The 26052-nt window shown below is 42.2% G+C and overlaps 1 protein-coding gene across 1 annotated transcript; it reads left to right on the top strand.

The window, feature by feature from the left end:
- Nucleotides 1-17319: 17319 nt before the first annotated feature.
- Nucleotides 17320-18195, top strand: LOC102663645 (uncharacterized). The gene has a single exon (XM_006579165.1). It carries the CDS (start codon nt 17320-17322, stop codon nt 18193-18195), a length of 876 nt encoding a protein of 291 aa, XP_006579228.1.
- Nucleotides 18196-26052: the final 7857 nt, after the last annotated feature.

The following is a 26052-nucleotide window of genomic DNA, read 5'->3' as shown; positions in this document are numbered from 1 at the left end:
GGTACGAGCAGTTATGCAAGTGGGATCAGCAACTTTCATTATCAGAGTAATCAAGCACAGCGGTATTGCAAGTCGTTTCCAGGATGTCAAGACATCTCACGTGACATCAGCGTTCTGCTCCCCCTGTCTCCATGCTCTTACTGCAGCATCTTCTATCAGCTACTAGTAGCTTACATCATTCATCATCAGCAGCAGCAGTCTCCCCCTCAAGATCATATACATACAACTCCCCCTCAAAATCATGAATCATGCATACATCGTATCAATCATGCATAATACTACTATTGCATACATAGTATCCTACTACTCAAAATCATGCATAATAGCAAGCATAATACTATTACTCCCCCTTTTTAGACAGAATTTGACAAAAGTAGAACGCATGAGCTTAAGGTGCAAATATTACAGACCAATAGTAATCCATTGTTCAAAGGGACATGCCCCTATAGCTAGTAAGAGTAAAAAGCAAAAATAAAGGTCTGATGGTCATGGGGTGGCTTCAGAATCATCATCTGATTCTGTATCCTCTGCTGCATCTTCCTCTTCCTCAGCTGCTTCTTCTTCCTCAGCTGCTTCTCCATCATCAATGCCACTGTCTGAGAGCCTTTTGATCAGGCGTTCCAGCTCCATTTTCTTCTCTGTGGTGGCTTTGATGGTTGCTTCCAGCACCTTGCATGTGTCCTTGAGTTCAGCAATCAAGGCATCCTTGGACACAGCACCTGAAGCAGCAGCTTTCCCTGATGTCGAGACAATGTCTGGGACATGTGTCCCCTCAAACAGTTTGTAATGCAGGGATAGAGGAGATTCTCTCTTCATCACAGAGTCAGTGTAGTTTAAAATATTGGGATGTTGACTCAACATAATGCCACACAATACAGTTGGGAAGGCAATGGGTAATTTGACAGCAAAAGATTCTGAATGCTTAACAGTTTGATCAAAAATATAGTTTCCAAAATTAAATTTGGACTTGGTTCCAACAGCATACAGAAATTTACCCAAACCTGTGGCAACAGTGAAAGTGTGATTGGTGGGTACCCAGTTTGCAGCGCCAATCCTGTGCAGAATTGCATACTTCACACTTAGCTTCCCTGCAGAAAGCTTCCCTTTCTTTGACCAATGCTGGACTTGTTTGGCAGTGATTTCCTTGGCAATTTGATGCTCAGAAACAGCAATATCCACCACTCCATCAGTTGGTCTGCCCAGGTATTTGTTGATTACAGCAGGGGAGAATCTAACACACTTTCCTCTGACAAACACTTTCTGATACTCATCACTCTTTCTGTTTGTTATGTCAGAGGGAATGTTGACAATGAATTCCCTGACTAAACTTTCATAGCAATCTCCCAACTTGGTGACAGTTTTCAGTAGTCCAGCAGCCTTGATGAGGTCCATGACCTCCTTGCAAGCCAAGGCATCTCTTCCCAGTTCTCTTTCAACAGCAAGTCTGCGTTGATATACAAATTTCCACCTTTCAACATTGCCAATGGAGTGGAATGAAATGTTGTCCAATGGAGCATCAGGGACATTTCCAGGCACCTTTTTCCCTGATTTCTTGGCCCGCTTGATGTCGAGAACATCTAGTTCGACATCATCATCAGAATCAGATGAGGAAATTTCTTTCCTCTTCTTGGAAGGGATTGCAACTTTGCTCCATCTGGATGTGGTAGGAGTGATTGGTGTGCTCTTCTTCTGTGCCATAGTTTTGATTCGTCCAGACCTAGTAATGGGGGTTTTCCCTTTTCTGCTTTGTAACCTTTCTGCAATGCCAGGTGCCAACCTGTTGGCAATGGGTTCCTCATCAGATTCTACTTCTTCAAGGTCAATGAGGTCACCTGGAGTAGGTTCTGGTGCCCGTGGTGCAGGGGTCTTCTCTGTGGCTTGATCCTCTTCCTCTGTTGATCTCTCTTTGCTGGAAGAAGAGGGGACTTCAGCATTTGGGGTGGAAGATGTTGGAACATCTTTATCAGCATCAGGCACAGAAACATTTGGGGTGGAAGATGTTGGAACATCTTCATCAGCATCAGGAACAGAAGCATTTTTCAGAATGCTACTCACAATACTGCGGATTTTCTTGTCCATCTCCGTGTCTACTTCCCTAGGACTTGTTGCAAGGCTAGGGTTTTCAGAAATCTTCACTCCCTGTTGTCGTTTGGGGACCAGTTTCTCAGGAACAGGGGCTTGACCAGGAATTATTTGTATGGGTTGGATGTTGAATTCAGGTTGTTCCTGGTGCGGAGATGATGGCACAGAGGGTGAACCAGGTGATGAAGTATCTTTTGGTGAGGTAGCCATGGAGAAGCAGAGCTTTTGAAATGGTTTCGTGAAATTCCGAGAGGTGTTGGGGAATGCTGATGAAAACAAGAATGCCACGAAAATATAAATTTGAATGAAGAATGTAGAGGGGCGTGTGAAGCAACGGTCGAATTTGTCTTGGCCCAGTAGAGAACGTGCTATTAACGTTTGAGCACGTTCAAATAACAGTAATTGCTATAAATCCTCTAGCACACAAATGCCCAGCTTGCCCCTCAGTTTTTCAAACTGATTTGCATCCAATGCCTTTGTAAAAATATCTGCTATTTGTTCCTCAGTGTCAACATGCTTCAGTGTGATCACTTTATCATCAACAAGATCTCTAATATAGTGATGTCTAATGTCAATGTGCTTGGTTCTGCTGTGTTGAACAGGATTTTTTGAAATATTAATAGCACTCATGTTGTCACAGTACAATGTCATGACATCTTGTTCGACATTGTACTCCTTGAGCATCTGCTTCATCCAAACTAGTTGTGAACAGCTGCTTCTTGCTGCAATATACTCTGCTTCTGCAGTAGATAGGGACACACAGTTCTGCTTCTTGCTGAACCATGAAATAAGATTGTTGCCCAGATAGAAGCATCCACCAGAAGTGCTTTTTCTGTCATCTGCACTTCCAGCCCAATCAGCATCACAATACCCAACCAGCATTGAATCTGAACAATGACAGTACATAATCCCATAGTCACTGGTGCCATTTACATATTTCAGTATTCTCTTTACTTGATTCAAGTAACTTATCTTGGGATTGGCTTGATATCTTGCACAAACACCTACTGCATAGGTGATGTCGGGTCTGCTAGCTGTTAAATATAGTAAGCTCCCAATCATGCTTCTGTACAGACTTTGATCAGCACTGATGCCAGCTTCATCTTTTGACAGCTTCAAGTGAGTAGGTGCAGGTGTTCTTTTATGGCTGGCATTTTCCATCCCAAACTTCTTGACAATGTTCTTTGCATACTTGCTTTGTGAGAGGAATATGGAGTCTTCCATCTGCTTCACTTGGAGTCCCAGAAAATAAGTCAGCTCTCCAACAAGACTCATCTCAAATTCAGATTGCATCTGTTGGACAAAATGTCGAAGCATCTCATTCGACATCCCTCCAAACACAATGTCATCAACATATATCTGTGCTATCATCAAGTTTTCAGCATCTTGTTTAACAAAGAGAGTCTTGTCAATTCCTCCCTTCCTATACCCTTGCTGAGTAAGGAACTCTGTTAGCCTTTCATACCAAGCTCTTGGAGCTTGCTTCAATCCATAGAGAGCCTTCTTGAGCCTGTATACATGATCTGGATGAGTTGGATCTACAAATCCCTTTGGCTGCTCCACATAGGCTTCTTCATTCAGGTATCCATTCAGAAACGCGCTCTTCACATCCATTTGGTACAGCTTGAATTTGAGGATGCAAGCTACACCCAGTAACAATCTGATGGACTCAAGTCTAGCAACTGGGGCGAAAGTTTCATCAAAGTCTACACCTTCAATCTGAGTGTAGCCTTGAGCAACAAGTCTGGCCTTGTTTCTGGTTATAACACCTTCTTCATTGGTTTTGTTCTTGAAGATCCACTTGGTGCCAATCACATTAGTTCCCTCGGGTCTTGGAACTAGCTCCCAGACTTCATTCCTTTTGAATTGCTCCAATTCTTCTTGCATAGCATTGATCCAGAACTCATCAGTCAGTGCCTCTTTCACATTCTTGGGCTCAATTTTGGAGACAAAGCATGAATTGGAGACAATCTCAATCTCCCTTGATCTTGTAGTGACCCCTCTGTTTGGATCTCCTATAATCAGCTCCTTGGGGTGCATCTTCTGGATTCTAATGGAGGGTCTCTTGTCAGGTTGGTTGATGTTTGGTTCATCTGTAGCAGAATCAGAGTTTTCTGCATTTTCTGCACTTTTAGCTGTATCTGCTACATTGTCTCCCGATGTTCTGACATCTTCTTCGACATCCTTCTTTCTTGCTGGAGTTAGATCATCAACAACCACATTGATGGATTCCATCACAGTTCTGGTTCTGGAATTGAATACTCTATATGCTCTGCTGTTTGTAGAGTATCCCAGGAATATCCCTGCATCACTCTTGGGATCCATCTTTCTCCTTTGCTCTCTATCTGCCAAAATGTAACATGGACTTCCAAAGATGTGGAAGTGCTTGACAGTTGGCTTCCTCCCTTTCCAGATTTCATACAGTGTGGTTGGAGTCCCTCTTCTGAGTGTGACTCTGTTGTGGATGTAGCATGCTGTATTCATGGCTTCAGCCCAGAGATTATAGGGAAGTTCTTTGGCATGAAGCATGACCCTAGCAGCTTCTTGCAAAGTCCTGTTTTTCCTTTCAACTATGCCATTTTGTTGTGGTGTAATGGCTGCAGAGAACTCATGAGTGATGCCTTCAGATGTGCAGTATTCAGTAAACTTGCTGTTTTCAAACTCTCTGCCATGGTCACTCCTGATTCTCTTGATGACACAGTCTTTTTCTCTTTGAAGTCTTAGACTCAACTCCTTGAATACTTCAAAGGTGTCTGATTTCTCTCTGATAAAGTTGACCCAGGTAAATCTGGAGAAATCATCCACAACAACATAGGCATACCTCTTTCCTCCAAGGCTTTCAACTTGCATAGGCCCCATCAAGTCCATGTGAAGTAGTTCCAGCACCCTGGAAGTGGTCTGATGTTGAAGCTTCTGGTGGGACATCTTGACTTGCTTTCCAATCTGACATTCACCACAGATTCTGCCTTCTTCTATTTTCAGATTGGGAATGCCTCTAACAGCACCTTTGTCAATGATTTTCTTCATGCCTCTTAAGTGCAGATGTCCAAATCTTTGATGCCATATTTTGACTTCATCTTCTTTGGAGAATAGACATGTGGAGGAGTGACTGGTTTCTTGAGGTGTCCATAGGTAACAGTTGTCCTTTGATCTGCTGCCCTTCATTAGAACTTCACTCTTCTCATTTGTCACCAAGCATTCTGACTTTGTGAAGTTTACATTGAATCCTTCATCACACAACTGACTGATGCTGATCAAGTTTGCAGTCAGTCCCTTCACCAGCAGTACTTTGTTCAGACTAGGAAGTCCATCATGGACTAGCTTTCCCATTCCAGTGATCTTTCCTTTAGAGCCATCTCCAAATGTCACATAGCTAGAGGAGCAAGGTTCAATGTTCACCAGGAATTCTTTAACTCCTGTCATGTGTCTGGAACAGCCGCTATCTAGGTACCAATCTTCCTTAGCTGATGCTCTAAGTGAAGTATGAACAACAAGACTAACAGTCTTGTGTTTTGGAACCCACATCATCTTCCTTCCGCTGTTGCTGCTTTGAGTTCCATGATGTGGATGGCCATGTAGGTGATAGCAAAAGGGCTTTATGTGACCATACTTGCCACAGTAGTGACACCTCCACTTCTTTCTTTTGCTCTTTTTCTGCTGCATTCCATGATGTCGAGACCGATGTTGTGACATCGTGGCTCCAGTGCTGTTTTTGGCAGGAACAAATCCTGTCATGGTTATTCTGTCAGCAGATTTATGATTAAACCCAAGTCCTCTCTGGTTTCCAACATTCTTCCTGAGCTGTAGCACCTCATCAAGCACATCTGAGCCTTTATTCAGCATCTTTATTGATTTGGTCATGTTTTCCAGTTTAGAGTTCAGAAAACCAACTTCTCCTTTAAGCTCAGAGATCTCCTCTTCATGTGCCTCCTTCTCAGCCTCCAGATTTGCAATGACCTTCTTTAGTTGTGCTTCTTGCTGAAGGATCTTCTCACTTTTGATGCATAGTTCTCTATAGGATATAGCAAGCTCATCAAAAGTGATTTCACTATCTGTATCACTTGAATCTTCAGCAGATTCAAATCTTCCAGTGAGTGCATTCACATCTCTGTCAGAATCACTTTCTTGTTCACTCTCTGTATCATCAGACCGACATACAGAAAGTCCTTTCCTCTGCTTTTTGAGATGAGTGGGACATTCAGCTTTTATGTGTCCATAGCCTTCACACCCACGGCATTGAATTCCTTTGCTGTGACTGGGCTTTTCATCTGACTTTCTCTGGTATTCACTCCCATTCCTGATGTCGAGAGAGATGTTCCGGACATGTGGTTTCTGCCTCCTGTCCATTCTGTTCAGCACTTTGTTGAACTGTTTTCCAAGGAACACAACTGCATTAGTCAGACCTTCATCAGTGTCCAGGTCATACTCATCTTCTTCTCCTTCATCATTGGACACGAACGCCAGATTCTTGCTCTTCTTTTCAGTCCTATCCGAGAGTCCTAGCTCAAAGGTTTGAAGGGAACCAATGAGTTCATCTACTCTCATGTTGCAAATGTCTTGGGCCTCCTCTATTGCAGTGACTTTCATGTCAAATCTCTTAGGCAAAGATCTGAGGATCTTTCTCACCAGCTTTTCATCTGTCATTCTTTCTCCCAAGGCAGTGCAAGCATTGGCAATTTCAAGAATGTTCATGTGGAAGTCATGAATACACTCTTCCTCCTTCATCTTCAGATTTTCGAATTTTGTGGCCAATAGTTGCAATCTGGACATCTTCACTTTGGAGGTTCCTTCATGAGTGGTTTTCAGGATCTCCCAAGCATCCTTGGCCACTGTGCATGTGTTGATCAGTCTGAAGATATTCTTGTCAACTCCATTGAATAGAGCATTCAAAGCTTTGGAGTTTCCAAGTGCCAATTCGTCTTCTTCTTTAGTCCAGTCTTCTTCTGGCTTCAATCCATCAGTGGGCTTTCCTTCTGTGTCCAGCATCTTGGGATGTTCCCAGCCTTTGATGACAGCTTTCCAAGTTCTGCTATCCAGTGATTTGAGGAAGGCCACCATCCTTGCTTTCCAGTATTCATAGTTGGTTCCATCCAGAATTGGTGGTCTGTTCACTGGTCCTCCTTCTTTCTCCATGTTCATCAGAATTTATCTCCCTAGATCTCACTCAGTGATTTCGAGTGCCCGCTCTGATACCAATTGAAATTCTGATACTGGGGACAGATGTCGTACCGGATGTCACGACATCACGCTTCAGAACATGCAGATTGTATTTGACTGTATGAACAGATTAAACAAGTAAATAACACAAGAGAATTGTTAACCCAGTTCGGTGCAACCTCACCTACATCTGGGGGCTACCAAGCCAGGGAGGAAATCCACTAAAATAGTGTTAGTTCGAAGATCTAACAGCCACTGTTTACAACCTTCTCACCTAACCACTACCCGTGCAACCTCTACCTAAGAGCCACTCTTAGATATGAGAACCCCTCTCACTCCCTCTCAATCACACTCCCGTGTTTACAATTAAATCAAATACACACCAGAGATTACTCTCTGAACAATAGAGATCAACTCCACACACTATAGAGATCAACTCTACACACTCAGGTCCAACACTTGATGTTAGGATGACATCAAGGTGGCTCACAAATCACTCAAGTCCCAAAACTCACAAAATAACTCTTCAATCCCGGACTTGGTACTCAAACCCGTGCAGCCTTCATGTTTAAATAGCAGTGTACGTATCTGGGCTGCAACTACTTGCGCTGGATGAGATCTATCTTTTTCCTGAAAATCTGCACTTAAAGATCTAAAAGATACAGTTTGATCTTTTAGTTTTTATCTTTAATCTTTATTCCCTGAACGAACTCTTCTAGTTTGTAATTCGAACTTTAATTATCTTTTAATTCGTTCCTAAAGATAGATCATCTTATCTGCTGCTAACTGCACAATAATCTGTTAAAGATATAACAGATTCATGTGTCCAGTATTTTCGGGCAAGATGTCCTGGACATCGTATCCGACATCGTGGATCCTGCAGCTTCAATTCTTCATTTCACATTTTATCTTGCCTTGTGCAGCAACTCCAGTATTTTCGGGCAGGATGTCCTGGACATTGTATCCGACATCGTGGATCCTGCAACTTCAATTCTTCATTTGACATTTTATCTTGCCTTGTGCATTGTGCAGCCCGATCTGATTCCTTGACATAACGTTGGACATCATGTGCAGCAATTCCAGCTTTCCTTCATTGTCTAAGTGCTTATGTTTTAACAAAATCTTAGCCAATCTTTTAAAACTCAGTAGAGCTAAGCACTAACAAGGATGGTGATATCGTAGCGACGAGGTGGATCTTTACAAAGGGCATCCCCTTGTCGACCCAAAAAATAAAAAGAAATAAAAAAAGGAAAAGTAAACAATTTTTTGAAGTCACGTTGCGCACTTGATTAAAGGTTGTTGTCCCTTGTGACAGGCACGTGGGGTGCTAATACCTTCCCTACGCGTAAACAACTCCCGAACCCTTATTTTCAAAATTCGCAAACCTCCTTTTGGTTTTTCTAATGTTTTCCTCAAATAAACGTTGGTGGCGACTCTCGTATGTTCTCCTTTTTGGAAGATGCACTTTTTTCTTTTCGCCTGGCTCTCCTATCGAAGGGTAGGTTGCGACAGATGACGACTCCATTAGGGATTTTTGTTAGAGAGTTAGGCCATTCGATTAGTGTGCAATTTTATCGTGACTTTTTCTTTGTTTTAGGTTCCCTTTTCTCTTTTATATTTTGTTTTGTACATATTTGTATAAAACCTTTTGCTATGATATTATGTTTGGTGTGTGTCTGTCTATCTATTACATTCGTAGTTAGAAATATTTTTTTGTTCTATGCACACATGGCACCTACACCTTTGCACACACATTGAGGTATTAGGCCCTATACTCGGGTTTGTGTGAGATATAGGGAGTGGAGGTCGATTTGTGCTCATGCTGGGTCTCCGACTCGCTTGATAACAGTGAAGCCTCATCTAGAGTTTTTCTCTTTTGATGATGCATTGTCACTGGTAGTCCCTACCGCCACAATGTTGTTACCAAAGAGGATGATATCTCTAGAAGCCTTTGAAAGTTACATACAACCACCCTTGGGAGTTATCACCGGATAGCGAACTTTTGATCCCTTCCATTAGGTTCCTGAATTAGGGACACGGAACAAACTCACTATGTCTTGTTTCGTTGATCTAGTCATGCATATCTTTATAACGTCATAATAGTATACATCATTCATGTGTTTACGATTTTATTATGTTCACACGTGTACATTATCATGCTCATTCGTTTTGCATGTTTCTTTGTGCTACCAACCCCGCACCTTCTACTGTCGTTAGTCACTATGTTCACTCAGGCATACCCTTGCCATGTATTTACTCATGCCTTGCATTCTTTTTCACCATCAAAGTCACAATGAAGCGTGAAAGTCTGCACCACTTTCTTAGTTGCACGCATTGGGTACCATGGTAATAACTGCAAACAAACCATGATGCCTAATGCATTGGGGATAAGAAAAGATGGTCTTTCGGGGCGTCTTGTGTCAGTTGATAAATACGTTTGTCATGCATAGCATAACCATGTCCTGATGCATTCATCATATCTCCTCTATGATAGGGTGTTGAAGTTCTACTCATCAGAATTTTCATTCTCACAAACATGGGATCGGACCAAGCGCCATCTTTTAAAAAAAGGTTCTATCATGTCAATGTCAAGAATCTAGAGCTAGCTAGCTTGCGAAAACTGGGGCATCAGATGGATCAAGTTCAACGTCAAACCTTCAGTAAGGTATATGGGAAGATTTGGGATCTGGTAATGATAGAAGTGTCTGTTGAAGCCATCACATCTCTCACTCAATATTACGACCAATCACTCAGATGTTTCACTTTTGGGGACTTTCAGTTAGCACCAACCATAGACGAGTTCGAAGGGATCTTAGGATGCCTGCTAGGGGGAAGGAAGCCATACCTTTTTTTCCAAATTCTATCCGTCTATGGAAAGAATAGAAAAAGTGGTCAAGATCTCAGAGCAAGAGCTAGACCGAGTGAAGCAAAATAGGAATGAGGTGGCAGGGATACCAAGGAAGCACTTGGAGGAGAAGGTGGAAGCTCTGGCCAGCCAAGGAGAGTGGGCAACATTCATCGATGTATTAGCTCTACTAGTGTTTGGGACGGTACTATTCCCAAATGTAGACGGGTTGGTGGATTTAGCGGCAATCGACGCCTTTCTTGCTTATCACCCCAACAAGGCAAGCCCAGTCATCGCTGTTTTGGCGGATGCACATGATACATTCGACTTGAGATGCAAGAAGAGCAGTGCAAGAATTGTCTGTTGTACGCCTGTTCTTTATGTATGGTTGGCATCCCACGTTGCTTATCATGAAGGTAGATCTGTTTGTCCCTTACAAGGTTATCGCATGTGCTTCAAAAAAGGTAAAGCAAATTGGGAAGAACTTTTGGCAGGCATGACGGGAGCGTCCATAAGTTGGTTCCCACGGTGGAAAGAAGGAGGGGCAGGAGTGTTATACTCATGTGAAGGATTCCCAAATGTCCCCTGGATAGGGACGAGGGGCTGTATTAATTATAATCCCGTGTTGGCCATAAGACAGTTAGGCTACCCTATGAGAGGTGCATCTTGGAGGAAATCATCGCGTGAGGTTTCATTGAAGCTAATGCGAAGATACTTCAGAGAATCCGTAAAGCATGGAATACAATGGAAAGAAAAGATAAGGAGCTTAGGGGAAGTAGCAATGGCGTCATAGGCGACTATCACAAATGGTTGAAGTCTAGAATGCAAGGGATAACTTGGCTCCCAAAGCTAACAGGTCTAAGTGGGAAAGAGGCTGAAATTCCTGAAGAGAGTGAAGAAGTGCAAGCTTTGAAAGCGGAGCTCGAAAAGACAAGACTGGTGAAGGAGAAGCTGAAGGTGGTAGTCACTAGGGTCAGGAAAGAATGTGATAAGCTAAAAGATATCAACATGACCACGGTTGAAGCATTAGAGCAGGAAACGAAAAAAGCCCGAAAGGAAGAATGGAGCAGGAACACATTCCGGGGGGCTTTGTGGGGCAGCAGTAACAAGCTCAAACTTAGAAAGGCCGAGAGGGACAAATCAAGGATGGAAAGTATGGTGTTAGAGGATAAGTTAAAGATTTTTCAGAGGTCAAAGAGAAGTTTGATAGAGCAGTTGAGCAAAACAGAAGAGAATATGTTGATAATTATTTATCAATAGAAGGAGAAGGTGAACTTGGCTGCTAGTCACGGGCAGATGCTGCAAGATGAACAGGCAAAGGTATTGGCTCTACAGATTGAAAGGGAAGCGAGAGAAGGGGTGATAGAGTTATTGCACAAGGAAGCCATGAAATGGATGAATAGATTTGCTCTCACTCTTAATGAGAGTCAAGAGCGTCCAAAGTTGTTAGCCAGAGCCAAGGCAGTGGCTGACACATACTCTGCTCCCGATGAAGTTCATAGTCTTCTCGATTATTGCCAACACATGGTCAAGCTAATGACCCACATAATTAGGAATTGTTGATGCATTTGCGTTGTGTTTTATGCTTTGGCTTTGGCAAGATAAACAATGTTCTTTTTAATGAAAATGGGATTTGATTCGACCCTATGTTCTACTGAATGTCCTATGTGAATTCAATATTTTAGCAACTTATCATTGTCATGCATTAACGTTTATTTAGTTGTTGCATAACTCATTGCATTCTGTTTTTAATAGTCATTGTCATCATAAAAAAATAATCATAGTAATAAAAAAGAATGAACGCGCTTTACAACACCCTTATTGAACATGTGCCAAGGCTAGAATCATGAGCGAGATAGAGGAAGTTCAAGAACAGATGAAGGCCGACATGGAGGCCATGAAATACCAAATGACCACCATGATGGAGGCCATGATGAGCATGAGGAAAATGATGGAGGTCAATGCGGCTGCAGCCGCCACTATAAGTGCCACCACTGAGGTAGACCTGACTCACCCATCTGGCATGGATCAAATTAATTTTTCCAGTCCTGGATATGGTAGGTCAGGGAGGCAAAGCATTGGGAAGTACGGGCGGCCCTCATTTTGTGTAGGTCTAGAGCAAGCATCCTTTCCGATCGTATGGCCTGCCTCCCAACTACGCACCACCCAATGTTGTACATGTGCCCAATGAGAACGTCAACCACTCCGCTCCTATACCCCTTGAGAACCAACAACCCTAGTCTAGGCATGCACATACCGCTCAACCCATGGGGGTGACACATGAAGTACCCCGAGACCACACTCTGGCCGACTTCGAGCCTTACCTCGGATATGCCACTGAGGGGCAACTATTTGGTGGCATACCCTATCCAAACACCTTGGGAGGCCCTCAGTATCGCCCACAACTGCAACTACAACCCTTACATTTTTCGATGGGAAGACTGCCTCCTGCCATGGTGGAAAAGGAAAAATTCAATCACACAGAAGAAAAGGCTGAGGGCCATTGAAGGAGATGGAGACTACCCTTTTGCCGACATGGCGGAACTGTGCCTAGTACCCGACATCATCATTCCTCCGAAGTTCAAGGTGCCAGACTTTGACAAATACAACGGGACTACTTGCCCCAAGAACCACCTGAAGATGTATTGCCGGAAGATGGGGGCGAACACGAAGGATGAGAAACTCTTGATGCACTTTTTTCAAGAGAGTTTGGCTGGGGCAGCTATCACTTGGTACACTAATCTGGAATCTTCCCGGATTCGTTCCTAGAAAGACCTAATGGCTGCCTTCATCAGGAAATACCAATACAATTCTGACATGTCCCTGGATGGAATGCAGTTGTAGAAAATGTGCAAAAGGGAGCATGAATCCTTCAAAGAATATGTCCAGTGGTAGAGGGATTTAGCAACTCAAGTAGCGCCCCCAATGATGGAAAGAGAGATGATCACAATGATAGTAGACACTTTACTTGTGTTCTACTTTGAAAAGATGGTGGGATACATGCCCTCGAGTTTTGTGGATTTGGTATTTGTGGGCAAAAGGATCGAAGTAGGCCTAAGAAGGGGCAAATTTGATTATGTTGCTTCAACAAGTGTTGGAAATAGGAGGATTGGAACAGGTGGAGCAAAGAAAAAGGAGGGAGACGCCCATGCCCTAGCCACAGTATCCACATGGCCAGGTTCCCAACAAACCCCTCACAACCCCATGTACCAATATCCCCCGCACCAATACAATTACTCGACCAATATCGGATCTCCTCCCTGCCCGATGCCCATCCGATCGAGAATGCCCAATCAACCACAAAGACCTCCCCAACATCACCCACAAAATTCATTCCCTACACAGCCCAGACCAAGTGTAAATCCCAACCCCAAGGAGGAACATCCCAGAAAGAAAACACACGGAGTTCACCCCAATACCAATGTCGTATGCCGACCTGTTACCATCCTTGCTCAGCAACCAAATGGTTGTGGTGAGCCCAGGAATGGTCTATCAACCTCCATTTCCTTGATGGTACAATCCTAATGCCACATGCGCCTATCATGGTGGCGTCCCGGGGCACTCAGTCGAGCAATGTGTGGCCTTTAAGCACAAGGTAAAAAGTTTGATTGACATTGGATGGCTTACATTTAAAGAGGATACTCCAAATGTAAGGACTAACCCACTTGCCAATCATGGAAGCTCAGTGGTGAACACGGTGGAAGAATGGAAGTCTCGAGAGCTGAAGCATATATAGAATGTGTTAACTTCCAAGCGGTTCATAATGGAGGCATTGCGCGAGGCTGGTGTAATTGACCTTGACGGTAAAAAAAGAGATTCGTGCTTGATGCATCCAGAGGTGTTGCACAATGTGGAAACTTGCCCAATAGCTGAGGATTTGCTGCAGGGACTGATAAGTAGGGGTCAAATTGAAATCTGCAGTGCAAAGAAGGAGGAAGGAAAGGTATGCTTGCAATTGGGTGAGAGAAACATGAGTAAGCCTAAACCTTTGGTGATCCATTTCACCAGGGGCATTACCACTCATATACCTCGAGGTATCCAGGCTCATATAGCAAAGACACTAGGACCCTTCCCTTGTAAGAGTGATAAGGCAGTACCATGGAAATATGGCGTACAGGGGCCCAACGGAAGGCAGGACGCGTCCGACATACGTGTTGGGAATGGCATGCCTGTTGCTAAGATCAAAAATATTTCCGGTATGAGTGGCATGACTCGTAGTGGATGCATTTTTTCTCCTCCCGAACTACTGGCAAGGTCGAAAGACAAGGGAAAGGAAGAGGCGGATATAGGTGAGAGGGAGAAGACGGGCCCGACCGTCAATGATGAGGCCCTTATTGGAAAAATTGCAAAGGAAGGGGACGACTTTAGCAAAAGAGAGATATCAACTGAGGAGGCGACTGGATTTTCGAGAATCATTCAACAGAGTGAATTCAAAGTAATTGAGCAATTGAACAAAACTCCTGCCAGGATCTCTCTATTAGTGTCGTTGATGAACTCTGAGCCTCATCGGGTGCTGTTGGTCAAAATTTTGAATGAGACCCATGTAGCGCAAGAAATATCAGTGGAGGGCTTTGGGGGAATAGTCAACAACATCACTGCAAACAATTACCTGACTTTTGCCGACGAGGATATGCCAGTTGAGGGTAGGGGACACAACAACGCTTTGCATGTGTCCGTCAAATGCATGGACCACATAGTGGCCAAAGTACTCATTGACAATGGCTATTCCCTCAATGTGATGCCCAAAACTACATTGGATAAGCTGCCATTTGACACGTAGCATATGAGGCCAAGCTCTATGGTGGTAAGGGCTTTTGATGGTAGCCGGCATGACATGAAAGGAGAGATTGATCTCCCGATTCAAATTGGGCCACACACGTGCCAGATAGCTTTCCAAGTGATGGACATAAACCCCGCCTACAGTTGCTTGTTAGGTCAGCCTTGGGTCCATTCTGTTGGGGTGGTCCCGTTGACGTTGCACCAGAAATTAAAGTTTGTGGTGGAGGGTCAGCTGGTTATCGTATCGGGAGAAGAAGATTCACTAGTGAGTTGTCCATCTTCTACACCCTATGTGGAAGCTGCAGAAAAGTCATTGGAAAAATCTTTTCAAGCACTAGAAATGTGAACAATGCTTATGTGGAGGCTTCTCCGGTGCAACCATGTTTATCTGGTGCCTCCTTGATGGTGGCTCGAGTTATGTTAAGGGATGGGTATGAGCCCGAAATGGGTTTAGGCCGGAATGGTGATGGCACGACAAACTTGGTAAAGTTCATTGAAAATCGTGGAAGGTTTGGTCTGGCTTACGAGCCTACATATGCCGACAAGAGAAGGGTCGACTTAGAAAGGAAAGAAAGAAGCCTAGCCCATTTACAAGGGTGGGGACCACAAATGGAGAGGGTCTCTATCTGTCACATTAGCAAGAACTTTGTCAGCGTGGGGTGGATGCATGAGGATCAAGTTGCTGTGCTAGATGAAGAAACCCATCAAGACCAGTCAAAATGGGTGCAGCCATGCTCCCCGGGCTTTGAATTGAAGAATTGGAGGATCATGGAGCGACCCCAGATTTCTATGTCAAATCCAATGTAATCCAGTAGTTTGAACCCTATTGCTAGGCCTAGGCTTTAGGGTCTGCTTCTTTTGTTAGGCATACCTCTTTCTTTGATGTTCCAACAACTATAAATATACAACCCTTTTATTGATATGTTTCCTCTCGCACTTTCATCCATTTCATTTTTTCTACATATTTATTTTTGTTGTGATTAAATGATTTGATGCAGATCCAACAATAAGTCCTATGAAAGTAGTGATACCGAGGACCCGGATGTTGACTTTGAGCGACTAGTAAACCAAGCCGAGGAGGAAGAAAATGAGGATTGGGGACTTCCCCCGGATTTGAGGAGAATGGTGGAGCAAGAAGAAAGGGAGGTGAAGCCACACCGAGAGGAGACAGTGGTTGTGAATTTAGGCATTGGCAGAGAGAAAAAAGAGGTCAAGGTCAACACTTGTATCTTCGCGAATGTCCGAGATGAGTTAGTAACTTTGTTGCGAGACTACCAAGACATCTTCGCTTGGTCTTACCAGGATATGCCTGGTTTGAGCTTGGAAAATTGTGCAACACAAGCTACCTCTGAATCCCGAGTGCTCCCCGGTAAAGCAAAAATTAAGGAGAATGAAACCCGAGATGTCCCTAAAGATAAAGGAGGAGGTGAAGAAGCAGTTCAACGCTGGTTTCTTAGCCATTGCTCGGCACCCAAAATGGGTCGCCAATATCGTGCCAGTCCCGAGAAAGGATGGGAAGGCGCGAATGTGTGTGGACTATTGAGATCTAAATTGAGCCAGTCCAAAGGATAACTTTCCTTTGCCGCACATTGATGTTCTCGTAGATAACACAACCAGTTTTTCCCTATTCTCTTTCATAGATGGGTTTTTGGGTTGCAATCAGATAAATATGGCATTGGAGGATATGGAAAAGACAACCTTCATCACTCTATGGGGAACCTTTTGCTACAAGGTGATGTCATTTGGGCTGAAGAACACTGGGGCAACATATCAGTAGGCTATGGTGGCATTATTCCATGACATGATGCATAAAGAGATCAAGGTCTACGTGGATGACATGATTGCCAAATCAAGGACAGAGGAGGAACACCTAGTCAATTTGCGGAAGTTGTTTGGGCGACTGCGTAAATACAGGTTAAGGTTGAATCCCGCAAAGTGTACGCTCGGGGTAAAATCCGGAAAATTGCTTGGCTTTGTCGTTAGCCAGAAAGGAATAGAGGTGCATCTAGACAAGGTAAAAGAAATCCTTGAGATGCTCGAGCCACATACTGAGAAGCAGGTCTGGGGTTTCTTGGGAAGTTTGAACTACATAGCGAGATTCATATCATAGTTAACCGCCACTTGCGAGCCTCTTTTCATATTATTGCGTAAAAAGCAGTATGTCCAATGGGATGATGATTGTCAAGTGGCATTTAAAAGGATTAAACGGTGTTTGATGAATCCCCCTATGCTCGTGCCACCGGTGCCCAGAAGACCTCTTATCCTATACATGACAGTATTAGATATAACATGATGAATCCAGAAAAAAGGAACGAGATATCTACTACTTGAGCAAGAAGTTCACAGCATGCGAGATGAACTACTTATTGCTAGAGAGGACATGTTGTGCCTTGGCGTGGGTAGCTCACCATTTGAGGCAGTATATGTTGAGTAACACTACTTGGTTGGTATCCAAAATGGATCCTGTCAAGTACATCTTCGAAAAGCCCGCTCTCACTGGGAGGATAGCTCGGTGGCTTGTTCTGTTGTCAGAATTTGATATCGTCTACGTCACTCAGAAGACAATAAAAGGGAGCACCTTGGTAGATTATCTAGCTCAACAACCTTTAAATGATTATCAGCCTATGCATTCAGAATTCCCTAATGAGGATATTATGGCCTTGTTTGAAGAGGAGGTTAAAGATGAGGATAGGGATAAGTGGGTTTTGTGGTTTGATGGTGCGTCTAATGCGCTAGGTCATGGGATTGGGGCAGTGTTGGTTTTGCCGGACAAGCAATATATACCTTTCACGGCTAGGTTGTGTTTCGACTGCACAAACAATATAGCAGACTACGAGGCATGTGCCCTAGGGATCCGAGCGGCGATCGACTTTAGGGTTAAGTTGCTCAAAGTATACGGGGACTCAGCATTGCTGACTCATCATTTGAAAGGTGAATGGGAGACCAAAGACCACAAGTTAGTACCTTACCAGGCTTACATCAGGAAATTGATGGAACTCTTTGTTGACATATCATTTCATCACATTCCTAGAGAGGAAAACCAGATGGTCGACGCCCTTGCCACTTTATCATCCATGTTCAAAGTGAGCCCTCACGGAGATTTTCCATACATTGAATTCAGATGTCGTGTTGATCCTACACATTTTTGTTTGATAGAAGATAAGGAGGATGGTAAACCTTGGTACTTCGATATCAAACGATACATAAAGAATAAGGAATACCTACCTGAGGCCTCTGATAATGACAAGAGGACATTACGGAGGTTGGCAGCCAATTTCCTCCTGAGTGGGAATATCTTGTACAAAAGAAACCATGACATGGTGTTGCTTTGATGTGTGGATGCAAAAGAGGCCGAAAAAATGCTAGTAGAGGTGCATGAGGGATCCTTTGGTACACATGCCAATGGACATGCCATGGCCCGAAAGATTTTGAGGGCAAGGTATTACTGGCTCACTATAGAGAATGATTGTTGCGTTCATGTGAGGAAATGCCATAAATGCTTGACCTTCACTGATAATGTTAATGCTCCACCTATACCATTGAACGTGTTGACAGCACCATGGCCATTCTCATTGTGGGGCATAGACGTGATCGGGGCCATCGAACCCAAGGCTTCAAATGGGCATCGCTTAATTTTAGTCGCCATTGATTACTTCACCAAATGGGTGGAAGCAGCTTCATATGCTAGTGTAACTAGGAATGTGGTGATTAAATTCATTAAGAAAGAGATAATTTGCAGATGTGGGTTACCTAGAAAGATCATCACCGATAATGCCACCAATTTAGACAACAAGATGATGAAGGAAATGTGTGAGGACTTCAAAATCCAACACCATAATTCCATGCCTTATAGGCCCAAGATGAATGGAGCAGTTGAGGCTGCCAATAAGAACATCAAGAAGATCGTTCAGAAGATGACTGTATCATACAAGGATTGGCACAAGATGCTCCCCTTCGCACTGCATGGGTATCATACTTTTATACGCACATCTATTGGGGCAACCCCATTCTCTTTGGTGTACGAGATGGAAGTTGTGCTCCCGTTTGAGGTGGAGATTCCTTCTTTAAGAATCCTAGCAGAATCGAGATTGGAAGAAGCAGAGTGGGCCCAAGCACGCTTTGACCAATTAAATCTTATTGAGGGTAAGAGATTGGCTGCCATGGGCGACTATGTCAGAGCAGAGTGAAAAATGCTTTTGACAAAAAAGTGCGCCCATGTAAGTTCAGCGAGGGGAACCTTGTTCTGAAGAAAGTATCGCAGGTTCAAAAGGATCACCGAGGTAAATAGGCCCCAAATTATGAAGGATCGTTTGTGGTGAAGAAGGCTTTCTTAGGAGGAGTGTTGTTGTTCATGAACATGGATGATGAAGAGCTGTCTTCGCCTGTGAATTTCGACATCGTCAAGTGATATTACGCGTAATACTTGTGGCAATTAAAAGGCTCAATATTTGGACCTCCTCATGGAATCATTAGGATCTCCACGTCTTAAGTGTTTTGTAAAACAAAAATCACAACATTAATAAATATGGATTAATGATTTGTATGTCTCCCTTTTGTGGTGTGTCCTTTGCACTCTTTTATTGTCGTCGGGCATGAATGTACACTCTCATTTTTTTGCTCACTCACATGACTGGTATTCCGAAGCCATTCGACACGTTTAGCAGGGGTGCCGTAAGCGTTAAGTAAAATTGAACACGACAACGAAAAGAGGAATTCACAACACCTATTTAATTACTACGTTTAACTTTCAATCATAAACATGCATTCATCTGCATCTTATCATCAAAGTATCTTGCAAACGGAAAAATGAATGAAGAGTCATTTTGGGTGATGGTCAACACCACACCAACTTGGGTAAGCCTAAGGGCAAATGGAAAGCCGATACAAGCATCTCGTAGCATTTTTTTTACATTTGCATGTTAACATTTTCTTTGTCAAGGCATTAGAGCAGGTGCCAATAGGTGCTAAGTCCATAATCGGATTTGCTCACAATCAAGGAAAAGATTTAGGGAGGATGAGATGTCGACCACAGACCACGCGTCCAGCTAAAGACGTTAAAGAAGCACTCCTAGGAGGCAACCTAGTATCTCTAACCTTGCTCTTTAATTTTATGTTTTACGTTTTTTGTTGCAAGTTAGGGTTGTTTATTTTTCTTGAATTATCTGATGAATTTGCCTAGAATTTTATACTTGATTATAAAGTTTAGAGGAAAATATATATAGTAACAAAATAATAATAATAATAATAATAATAATAATAATAATAATAATAATAATAATAATAATAATAATAATAATAATAATAATAATAAATATTTTTAAAAAAATAAAAAAAATATATGTTAACTCGCCTGGGCGAGTGGCCAGCTCACCTGGGTGAGTGTGCGCTGCAGAAAAAAAATAAAAAATAAAAGGCGGGGTGAAATATGATTTCACCCCATTCTCTTCAAAATCACAAAAGCCATTACCTAAGCTCACGAGAATTCCATTGGCAGCAACATCAAGCTTCCTTTGTGCACATTTGTCTCATTTTTTTCGCATTCCTTTCACCCCATTCAAGTAAGTGCCCTCTCCATCTATATTTACCTTTGCATTGTGATGTTTAGTGCTTTATTTGTTGCTTTCTTTGCAATGTTTGTGAGGTGAGTTGTATGTAAAACCATAATCAAATGCTTTGATTGGTGGCTGTGCTGGATGGCTCTAGGCCTATCTTTGGTTCTTTTACAAATTTGCATGTCATGTTGCTCTCTATCCCTCATTTATACATGTTTTAACATGTGCACACCAACTGTTTGATGAAATGTCACAATGGCTATTCTATGTGTTATTTTGAAGCTTGAATGGGTAATGATCTTTACATATTCCAACCATTATTTTAGGTGTATGATCAACTTAGGTTGTTGAATTAAATGCCAAGGGTATAAACTAAGCTTGAAATTTCAGACATTTCTTTAGATGCAAATACATGAGTCATTAATGAATGCTTAAAGTTGTTTGGATTGAATTGGTCTAATTGTTTGGCTAAACTTGCTGCATTAGGGTGGGTACATTGCACATGAATTGCTGTAGAATGTCAAATTCTTTCTTTCAAAATAATACACACTGAGTTGTGATTTTTATTAGTTGTATCATAACACATACAATTAATAAAAACCACACAAAATTGATTGACTTCTTGGTTGCTATACTTGGGATAACTAAAATAACATGGTTATGTACTTCATGCAAAATAATTTTTATGCTAAATTTTAGTTGGATATGTCTTTGTAGGCAATGGCTCCAAAGAAGTTTTCTGCTAAAAGGGCTAGGAAGGCCACCACAGGGGAGGGATCTAGTGCAGCCTCGCAAGCGAAAATTGAGTTTGACAGGCACTGTTTCTGAAGCGAGGAGCATCAGCGCCGTTTTGTGATGATTAAGGATTAGTCTTTCCTCAAAGAAAGACGGGTCCAACTAATAGAGGGAGAGTATGCAAAATTCCAGGCAAAGGTTGCCAAAAGGCATTGGACCCAGCTGACGGAGCCCATGGCTAAGTATGACCCTGAGATAGTCATGGAGTTCTATGCAAACGCCTGACCCACTGAAGAAAGAGTTATGGATAAGCGTTCCTGGGTGCGGGGCCAATGGATCCCATATGATGAACATGCTATCAACTAATTCCTAGGGCATCCATTGATCTTAGAAGAAGGACAACATTGTGAATACGTTGAAAGAATAAGCCAAGCCTCAGGTTTTGATGAAGAGGCCATAAGCCAGCTACTGTGCTCCCCGGGACATGATTGTGCACAGAGCATAGCAGGGAGGCGGGTACGGATCATGCGCACTAGCATGACCACTTTCACTCAGATCTGTATGACGCTTCTGCTCAGCAACATCCTTCCCAGTGACCATAATTCTAATCTCCCGCTTCCTAAATGCCAGTTGGTCTACGCTATCCTGACCCAGATCAGTGTTCATGTAGCATAGCTTATCTCGGATGCCATCTACCAGTTTGTAGGTATTGCACCTTCGAGACACCTAGTGGACCCAAAGAAGTCCAATAGGGCACTGGGATTTCCAGCATTGATCACAGGCCTCTGCCAGTTCTACGGGGTACCAGTCACGCCCACAAAGCTCATCCTGCTCCCCATTAACAGGTCCTTCATTAAGAAGTACCGCATGCCGAGGCAGGCACAACAGCCGGGGCAAGACCAGTAACAACAACCGACAGCAGACGCACCACCATTGCCTCCACATCAGCCACCGTCCCTAGAGTCCATCTCAGCTCACATGCAGAGGATGGAGCTCCAGATGCACGCATACATGCAGCATTTGGTTGACCAACAGACAACAAACCATAGGAGCCAGGTGCAGTTGAACGATAGCTTCTATCAATATACACTGCACCAGCAGCACCAGGACCCCAACCCTTACCCATGGTCTACTCCCAAGCAGTTTAGAGCCATTGTCACATTGCCTAGGGACAGACCTAATTTTCAGGGGGCAGATCCCACAGACCTAAGGAGATGAAGACAGAGTTAAGAAGGATGGAGATATGGAAAATGTGATGGATTTTTTCCTTTGAGGAGACTGAGCCTCCCAACCAGGACCTTCTAAATTTTTGAACTTGTCTTTATCTTATTTATCGCTTTTAGTACTTTGTTATGTTATTGCATTGTGATGATTGTTTGAAAAAAAAACTATTAAAAAAAAAAACTTACGCATGGTTTCGTTTCTATTTTCGCGCGCTCTTTGATTTTTGATAGTGTAGTCTCAGATTACAACTTTGTCTAGGTTTCAACCTTTTTTCTAAAACTAACATGTTTTTTTTAAAACTAACCAGTATTCTTCAAAAAAAATTCGGATCAAAACACAACAAAAAAGGTTTTTGAAAAAAAAATGTGTGTATCTTGAGGATAAAAATAATGAAGGACTTTCCCGAATACCAAAGTGGGCTCAGATGTTTTGCATGGACTTGATAAAAGAACAATTGTTGAAAGATCTGAATGTGAAAATGGACCCTAAGCTTTAGTGACTGCATAACCACAAAATTCTATATTAAGTGTCCGCATGGATATGTTCTACGATTGGTTTTGCATGAATTTCTAATTGTCATAACATATAATTCATGGAAGTGATATGGGCATTCTTTCTTACTAAGCCATTTTCCAAACAGCTATCTCAATGTACATTATTTTCTGCCATTTGCAAGCCTTTTGAGCCATACATTTGATTTTTACCATAACCCTGACCTAGGATGAAAGTTTCCTGCCTTACCCTAGGATAGGAGAGCATGGGTGTTTTTCAAGGGAGATTTCTATCATCTTTTGGCTAGTCAAGGATTTTTAAAGGGAGTTAAATATTCATCAAACAAAAAAAAAAGGGAAGAAAACAAGAAAGGAAAAGAAGATCAATCAAAGATGGAAAAGAGCAAAAAGCAAAATAGAAAGGAAGAACAAGTTCTTTGGAATAGACAAACATCTGAACCATGTGTGGAGTTGTTGTAAAGAGCGAAATGGAAGAAAAATAACGACAACTTGGTCAAAAGCATGAAAGGATAGGAAGTAATCGCCCATTTAAAGCTACTAGCCAAATCTTTATGCCTGCTCTCCTATGCACAACAAACAAAAAGAAAACCAAAGCAACCAAAGCCACCAAATCCAAAATTTCCTGTGATCAATCCCTACATCGTTCCTTGATCGATGTTCTTCGTGTGACTGTCGGTTAGTTTTGTTTTTAAGATTTGAATGTGATCTATGCACCCTTAGGGGTCCCCCTTGTTGTTTTGTGCATATTCATTTCCTCCATCTATCATCGGTAAATCTCATTTTTTTTATAAAGTTTAATCTTAACCGATATAAGCCCCGTAAAGTTATCTTTTAAAGACATTGAAAGTTAATAAAACCAGAAATAAAACCAACGCATAACTGAATTTCTCTCCATCAAAGTCACTTGAGATTGTTCAAGGTCCAACGCCTTAACGATCCATTTTGTTCTTATTAATTAAAAATGAATCTTTCAAAAACATAAAATACAATTTGACCCACAAACATTCTCACTTTTAAAGAACTATGTAGGTCTGAATTCCTTATCGCACTTGAGGATACGTAGGAGCAAGGGCATTCCCTTGTCGACCCCAAAAATAAAAAGATATAAAAAAGGGAAAACTAAATAATTTTTTGAAGTCACGTTGCACACTTGATTAAAAGTTGTCATCCCTTGTGACGGACACGTGGGATGCTAATATCTTCCCTACATGAAAACAACTCCCGAACCCTTATTTTCAAAATTGGCAGACCTCCTTTTGGTTTTTCTAATGTTTTCCTTGAATAAACGTTGGTGGCGACTCCCGTGTGTTCTCCTTTTTGGAAGACGCCCCTTTTTCTTTTCGTCTCGCCCTCCTGTCGAAGGGTAGGTTGCGACAGCTTTGTATACAACTTTTGTTCATTATGAGTCAACCTTAGATTCTCGTTTGAGATTGAATACAATGATTCTTACAGACAGTTTGCATTAATCATTGTATTGAATCTTAAATTGTCCGTTTGGACAGTTTGGGAAGAGTCATATTTTCATGGTAGATTCATGCGTTAAGGTTAAGATTATTTTGTTAAATTTGATGAAATATTGAAACAATGCATTTCTAGTTGTTCTCTGAGTGCATACTTGATTGTTGGGGAATTAATGTCACCGCTTTCATGTCGTGTACTTAGATATCAATGCAAAATGTTGCTGAAATTTCATCAAATTTAACAAAATAAGCTTAACCTTGACATATGAATCTACCATAAAAAAATGTCTTCTTGAATGGGATAGGGCCAGACCTTAAATGAAAAAGTGAGATTTTCATGCATTGAATAACTTTTTGGAGTATCACAGAGTTATTATTTAGATGGATGGAAGTTGGATGAATGAAAGTCGCATGAGCTATGTGTATGAGGAAGGCATGGAACAGTTCCTGCAATTTGCTTCGGAAAGAAGTCGATTGGATGAAAACGGGAAATTTTTTGTCCGTGCATAAATTGTTTGAACGGGAGACAACAAATACTCGACGACATATGGGAGCATCTATTGTGTGATGGGATATTAAGAAGAGTTATACAACATGATATGACATGGTGAATTGACAGACATGCAGAATGGGTCCTAATCTAAACCATTTGGTGTACAAATGGGAGATCACTTAGAGGATATGATTCATGATCTTGGACAAGAGTATTTTCTACAAGCACATGCCCCTATATATGATACATTAGAAACTGATTCAAAGAAGCCTATGTATCCGAGGTGCAAGAATTCCTTGACATTGTTGTCAGCGGTGTTAAGTCTGGTTAATGTAAAGGCTAGATATGGGCGGAGTGACAATAGCTTTAGTTCACTGCTTCAAGTAGTGCAAGATATGCTTCCAGAGGAAAACACGTTGCCAAAAAGTTACTATCAGGCCAAGAATATACTGTCTGATGGGTATGGAGTATTAGAAGATTCATGCTTGCCCTAATGAGTGCATACTGTACAGACACGAGTTTCAAGAAATACACAAATGCCCTAGGTGTTAGGTATCACAATACAAAGTGAAGGATGATGACAAGTGTAGTAGTGATGAAAACTCAAAGAAGGGCCCCCGAGTGATGATGTGGGATTTACATTGGTAGATCTTAAGAAACTCGCTTACTAGAATGACCCATTCATCATGGCAGAACAAGTTAAATAGGTATTTTATGTTCAAGACCCTTGTGATGAAAGGTGGTCAGTGGTTCTACACGGGAAAACAATTGGTGTTAATGTTGAAGATGATGATTCATACATTGATACTTATGTTAGTACTTTGTCCACACAAATGTCTCTTAACGTCGTCGGAGAAGAAGCTGACGACGTTCATGTTAATCGTAATGATCATGATGAAGGAGAATTAATTAACATCGTTTAATGTAATTTTTTTATTATGTACTTCTTTCAATCCATTCAATTACATAAGTTATTGAGTTTTGTGATTATGTTGAAAAATAATTTTTTTTTCTTTACAAGCAAATGACTACACCACCCAACTCTCATCCTCCTCCTCCTCCTCCTCCTGATGCAACATCACATTTCCCTTCTACCTTGAAGCGAACAAGAAAAGCCACACGCCTAAGATCATTGGCGACTAGACTAGTTGGGACAGAAAGACCCCTGGCCCATGTGGATCCTGCAACGGGGAAAGCCGACAGTCCCTACAGA

This window comes from Glycine max, chromosome 4, assembly GCF_000004515.6.
Source record: "Glycine max cultivar Williams 82 chromosome 4, Glycine_max_v4.0, whole genome shotgun sequence".
Classification (NCBI taxonomy): domain Eukaryota; kingdom Viridiplantae; phylum Streptophyta; class Magnoliopsida; order Fabales; family Fabaceae; genus Glycine; species Glycine max.
This window is presented reverse-complemented; position numbering and strand designations above follow the sequence as displayed.

What these genes read in the sequence shown, in the direction of transcription:
- LOC102663645 (XM_006579165.1), top strand. Translation starts at nt 17,320, where the DNA reads ATGGATCCTGTCAAGTACATCTTCGAAAAGCCCGCTCTCACTGGGAGG.